This window comes from Octodon degus, unplaced genomic scaffold (assembly GCF_000260255.1).
Source record: "Octodon degus isolate 3935 unplaced genomic scaffold, OctDeg1.0 scaffold00080, whole genome shotgun sequence".
Classification (NCBI taxonomy): domain Eukaryota; kingdom Metazoa; phylum Chordata; class Mammalia; order Rodentia; family Octodontidae; genus Octodon; species Octodon degus.
This window is the reverse complement of record NW_004524656.1, coordinates 11,749,711-11,756,167: the sequence shown is the minus strand read 5'-3', so window position 1 is coordinate 11,756,167 and position 6,457 is coordinate 11,749,711. Positions and strand designations below refer to the sequence as shown.

Genomic DNA, 6,457 nt, shown 5'->3' with positions numbered 1-6,457 from the left:
GCCCCAACATCTATAAAAACTGACCTTCCAGTTGTTTAAGAAAGTAAAAGACTTCAATCCCCAGCATGCCACGCCAGCCCCGCCCCCATGGCGCACCGAGATGGTGTTTGAGACTGAGCATGGTGGCCACCAGCCTGTAATCTCAGCACTTGGGAGGCTGAAAACAGGAGGATTACAATTCTGATCTGTGTAGTGAGACCCTGTACTAAATACATTAGGGAAAAAAAAGTGAGAGTTTTGGCTTATGGGGGAAATCACTGTCTTGTTTGTGGGCTTTTTTGCAAACTAAGACTGACAAGCTCCAACGAAGATATTTAATGCTATACACATAACAAATGCGATGAGAAGGGCTACCACCTGCCCTTCCAGTGAGGAGGACACTAGCTGCTGCTAAGGAAGTGACCACCACATTCATGAAACACTGGCATCGTCAGCCTCATCAACATTCTCAACCCTTTACCGTGCCTTTTTCTTTTAAAGGAAAGTTTGAACAAATGTTCACGGAGTCTCTCCATTTCCAAAGTGAAAAATACACATTAAATAAGGACCAGACTATACAACAAAGGTAAAACAAATACTTTTATTGCACATTATAAAATCTGCATAGTTGTATCAAGTGTTCTTCCTTCCCATGTTTCCTCTATTAATCTTTAAATTTTGGTTCACACATAATTCCCAGTTTAGGAGTATTTTAAAAATGGTTTTCTCTCTAAATATACATATATATATATATATTTCTTTTTACAAATCCATACTCCTTATTTTTTAAAAGCAAAAAAGGAGAGGGGATTCAACATGTTCTACTGGGTAACCAGTAGCCTCAGACAATTTTCAGATAATGGAGAATTTGCCTAAATGGTAACTGAAATGCCATCTTTAGCCAGGCAGCATAACGCTATTCTGGCCAAAGTCCTTAATTGGTTTTCTTTCACTCAGGACATGATGAGGTCCGTCAACTGATCTAAAAACGTAATAGAGACAAAAGAAAGGAGATGCAGCTTGACTTTTCCGCATGTCCTGCTACACGACCTTATGTTCTACCCACATGGGAAAGGGGGTAGGCTTATCAGCAACCCATTCTTGTCACCTCTTGTCAAGAGCAAGGCAAGGTTTATATTACTAATCTTTTATAGTTCAGAATTTTAAGATGTCATCTGTACTTGATAAAATAACTAGTAGCTGTTCATCTGGTTCAGGTTCTGATGAATCACTCTTCTATTCTGCTGTCAAAAATATTTTACCTGAAGGCTAATTTAAAAAGTGGTGAGAGGATTAGAAAAGCCCAGGCATTGTGGTTTCAAGGCATTTCAGGTCTTCAGGCATAATTCAATACCTTAATACACTGGTTCCTGCCTCTTCTAGTGAAATAGCTTTTATAACTCTACCTAAAAAGTGCAACTTCATCTTTAATCCTTCTTTAAACATGCAGCATGGGTGGGTGTGGATGTGAATCTTATCCACCTAATCCCTTTCCCCGTGAACACTGTGACAACAGACTGCTGGGAGACAAGTAGGCAACCAGAGAACATGGTGGGCCTTGAACATGAGGTGCTTATTTCACTGTCACAGTTGAAACTCCTTGAATTGACTCCATGACAGCTGCAAATCGGCTACAAAGGTCGTAGGGAGAATTAGGTCGGATAGTTGGTGGTTCCTTCAAGACAATGATTTCTGCAGAAGGATCCAGAAGCCTGGGTAGAAACTCCCCCAAGCACAGCTGCAGATTTTCTGTAGAGAGAAAAAGGATAATTATGTGGAGAGTTAACTGGGTCCCTAAAAAATATAGAGTCTGCAACTCTTATCAGAAGACTTTCAAATGGCTTTTTGTCCGGCCTCAAAGGCTGAAGAATTACGCTGACCAGGAACGGAGTCACTGTGAGACAGAGCAAAGCTCCGGGTCCCCGGGTTAAGTTCTCTCACGCTGGCACAGCAACACTACACATTTACTTTTCACAGACATGTTTTCTGATCACTGATCCTTTTTTTTTCTTTGACATTTGAAAAAGCACATGTGCCGCTGTCTACCATACACCTAATAATGCTACAGTCTTCCAAATGCTTAAAATACACCAACACATGCAACAGCATTAAAGAGAGCTACAGATCACCTGTAGTCTAAACTTAAGATATTAAAAGAAACTATGAAAAAAGGAAACAAGTGAAAACTACTTATATATAATTTGTCAATAAATACTATAAACATGGACACTGAGCAAGTCGCTGAAATATCTTTACATGAATGAGATACTAAAAAAGAGTATTTACATCAGAATATAAATCAAGCCTCCAGTCCACTGACCTTACCTAGGAAATTGCTGTGGGCTCCCACACACAACGCTGTGCAAGCAAGGGTACTTCACGTACTAACTTACTAAGCCTGAAGTTGCCGTACTTAATATCTTACCACTTCTAGCCACAGGCAAACTGAGTGAAGGCCACTGGGTAATCACACTCTGCACAAAGTCGGGCAGATGAGAGAATAACGGAAGCCTGGCTTTCCTGGAGCACTGCCTGCAAACTGGACTTCCTGGCTGCCTGCAGAGGGCTTTGCTGGGCTCAGAGGAAGTAAGCACAAGTTCAGACCCAGAGCCAAAGCTCTCACCCCTTATTTCATAGACTCCTTTCATGCACTTACCTTCTGGGGCCCTCCAATTCCCTAAAACACTTGGGCTACTACTCGTGCTAGAAAGAAAGACCACTGTAATTTCCAGGATTCATAAAACCTTAGCAATTACTGGAGACGCTAGCAACATACCTGCAATATCCTGCCCGAGATAAGAACACCAATGGTTCCTCATGACTTCAATGGCATCTAGGTCATCCTTGGAGATGTCATTATTAATGATAAGGTGAATGCATGGAATGATTAATTCATTCATCACATTAATGCCCTCTGTTACAGAGTGGTCATCATTTGTTTCAAAGAGTGAAGCTGCTCTGGCATTGAGCTCCTACAGACAAAAGGCAGAATTGGGGGAGAAAAACGTCTGAAAAATGATCAGTTGAGTAAGAATCTAGATAAATGGCTCCCGGCTCTGCTGCACACCGGGATTACCAGTCAACCCTGGAACACCAGCAATGCCTGGTCCCGGCCCCAGGTACGTGGATACGATTAGTGCACAGATGACCTGGAGTTCAGGGTTTACAAAACCTTACAAAATGATTTTAATGCAAGCAAGTCTGTGGCCCACTGGCCTAAACTTACAAGTCAAGGTCATGCTTAACATCTGCTTCCTCAAAAAGTCTTATCCAGTGGTTTTCACTTTCCACTGAGCAGGAGAATCTTCCTGCATTTAGCTAGGCACCCTATACCTCCAATTACTCTGGGAGGCTAAGGCTTCCAGGAAGACTGCATTTCATGCCCAGTCTAGGAAATTCAGCCACTTAGGTAGACTTGTCTCAAAATTTAAAAATAAGAGCTGGTGATGTTCCTTAGTGTAAAGGCCCTAAAGGCCCTCCTGAGATCAATCCCTAGCAAGGCAGAGGGTTCGGGGGAATCCCTGATTAGACACATTGACCCCCAGATTCCTCTCCAGAGAGTCTGGTTTAACTGTCTGGGGAGGTATTTGGATGTACTTATTTTCTGGAAGTTCATAACATGATTAGGAAACACACTGGAGAATTGAGATCCAGTAATAGACCAAATCCCTCCCACTGTATTACTGTGGGAGCTGAGCAGGATATTAAATTGTCAATCTATTATTTGCTGATTTAAAATATAAAGTGTGACTAATAAAGTTCCATTCCAACAAATCTATAATGCCTTTCCAGCTTCCAAGTTTGTCATTTTAATTGATACAAGAATCAAAATATAAATCAGCAAAACAAAACTGTGCAATAACATACATCATGACTTCACAGCCTGTGTTAACAAGATCAAGGCAGTACAGTGGGGTTAGGTATGCTTTTCCACAAAACAGACCAGGTTAGCTATAGTCTTCACCAGTGTGTGAAGATGAGTTGGTACAGAAGTAGGGCCATCTCCCCTTAGGAGTTCTTCAAGCTTTCCTCTACTAGCTTACTAGGAACACTGGAAAAACACCACACTCCTTGAGCAGCCATTCATCACACGCTTACTCAGGAAACAACTAGCTAAAAGGATCTGTGCTTAATGAACACACAATCTAGTAAGACTGAACAAAGCCATGATGCAGGGACAGGAAAGGCACAGAGAGCGGCATGGCTGCTTTGGAGCTCTTTGGGCTAAGAAAGGACATTCAATTAAGGCAATGTAAAACAAACCCATCACAATGTAAATCTGCTCATGAAAGTTTTGGAGAAAAAAACTATAATCTGTTAAAATTATTTTAAGTTTTATCTCATCATGGTTTCAAGGAGCAGATATATACTTATCATACACAAACATATGCACATACACAAATCAGAATCTCCAGGCTTAACAAATAGTACAAACCAGAAGGCATTTTCTTCGGTATAAAGCAATCACTGACTCCTTCACCCCCCTGCGGGGCCCCTTCATTAGCAGAGTGGCGTTGCTCTGGTAGGCATAGACCAGGTAGGACAGCGCTTCCTGATACCTTAGAAAATGGGAAATAAAATGCAGCTGACTTCTGTACTGCCAAAACCTGGAGCCCAGACCCCACTGCTCCCCAACACAAAAACCTACCTGGCTACAATTACAGAAAAGCCTTAAACATGGAGTCAGCCTGGTGAACTGGGAAAAGTCTACGGGCCAACAGTCAGTCTCAACCTGACCAAGAAGCTCCAGGCAAATCAGGGAACTTCTCTGGGCTGGTTTTTCCCATCTCTAAAACTAAAAAGGAGACTAGGCCAGGGATGGTGGTGCAACCCCGTGATCCCAAAGTGAATTCGAGCTGAGCATGAACTAGAGTCAAACCTTGTCTCAAAAAGACCAAAAAAAAAAAAGAAGAAAGAAGAAAGTGGGGGGGAGAGGAGGAGGAGGAGAAGGAGGAAAAGAAGAAGAAGGAGAAGAAGAAGGAGGAGGAGGAGAAGGAGAAGGAGGAGGAGGAGAAGAAGAGGGAGAAGGAGGAGGAAAAGAAGGAGGAGAAGGAGGAGGAGGAGAAGGAAGAAGAGAAGGAGGAGGAGGAGGAGGAGAAGGAGGTGAAGGAGGAGAAGGAGGAGGAGGAGGAGGAGGAAGAAAAGGAGGAGGAGAAGGAGGAGGAGGAGAAGGAAGAGGAAGAGGAAGAGGAGGAGAAAAATAAGAAAGCCTACATGCTCACTGCGGTCTACACCACTATGAAAACTCATTTCCCCAGTCCACCCTCATTTCTCACAAGGAGCATCCGCTACAATATACTTCACCAATAAACGTACCATTACGCTGAAGGAGGAAAAACATGTGCCATGTTCAGAGCAAAACTACAAACACAGGGAAGAGCATAGGGAAACTAGTGTACACAACAAGGGAAGGGATGCATGGCTATGACTTCAGTGTCCCTGGGAGGACATCAGTGATTGTCTTGACCAGCAATCAAAGTGAAATAAAAGGCCAACATACTTTCCTTTTTGATAGAGTTCCAAGCCTGTTAGGAGATACACAGACACCTTTCGAAACAAACTATAATCTTCATGCCATTTCTGAAAAGGAAGGACTATCATTAATGATTTACTTTCAATAAACTAGGGCTGCACTTTCCACCACTGTAAGTTTTAATTTAAGTACAAATATTTAGGAAGCACCACATAGCCAGGTATAAAAAAACCGCAAACTTTCACACAAGTCTATTCAATAGAATAGAGTAAACATCTACCACTAACTTTAATTTTCAAAGTTTCCTCCCTTCAACTAAGAAACAGAAACACTTCAGATAAACCTTACAATATTGTTTCAAAGCCATTTGGTACTTAGCCTACTGGCAGCACACACCTGTAATCTAAGCTACTCAGAAAGCTGAGGCAGGAGTATCCCAAGTCCGAAGCCAGCCTGGGCAACCTGATGAGATGCTATCTCAAATGAACTTTAAGAGGTGAGTGGGGGGAGGGTGTAGCTTAGTGATACAATGCTTAACAGGTTTGAGGCCTTGGGTTCAATCCTTAGGACCATGAAAAAACAAAAGCACTACTCAGAACTAGTTTGCATGACCTATCAATACTGAGAAGATCATTGGCAGAGGAGATGAGAGGTGAAAGCTAGGAGTCCACAAACCTAAGCTCAGGTTGTTTTATATGGAACACAACAGCTTTTAAAAAAAAAAAAATCTATAGCTGTATATATTTTAATACATGTTAGAAAACTGAATTTTCAGAAATCAAAAACACATTTCAAGAATTTTACTGCGTAGAAAAAGGTTCAAGTAGGTATTTAAGGAACATGAAGAACAGATTCATTCTAACAGAAAGATGGATCCAGAGAGACTTGCTACTTGGAGGATAAGAAGTTCATTTATCCAATCTTTCCCAGACTTTTTAGCAAGTCACAGGTAACATAAATTGTCACTGTGCCTCAGGCATCATTGGCCTTCAGAGTTAATGTTTT

The 6,457-nt window shown here is 41.8% G+C and overlaps 1 protein-coding gene across 8 annotated transcripts in view; it reads right to left on the bottom strand.

Annotated features, from left to right (window-relative positions):
* Positions 1 to 557: 557 nt before the first annotated feature.
* The window catches only part of Usp28 (ubiquitin specific peptidase 28), a 68,068-nt gene continuing 62,168 nt past the window's right edge, over positions 558 to 6,457 (bottom strand). For all 8 annotated transcript variants that reach the window (XM_023721090.1, XM_023721091.1, XM_023721092.1 and 5 more), the window contains 4 exons: positions 5,480 to 5,559; positions 4,415 to 4,538; positions 2,756 to 2,951; positions 558 to 1,728 (listed from right to left, as the gene is read on the bottom strand). In XM_023721090.1, the coding sequence (XP_023576858.1) occupies positions 1,553 to 1,728; positions 2,756 to 2,951; positions 4,415 to 4,538; positions 5,480 to 5,559 (576 nt within the window). In that variant the 3' untranslated portion in view covers positions 558 to 1,552. The remainder of the gene's footprint in view (positions 1,729 to 2,755; positions 2,952 to 4,414; positions 4,539 to 5,479; positions 5,560 to 6,457) is intronic.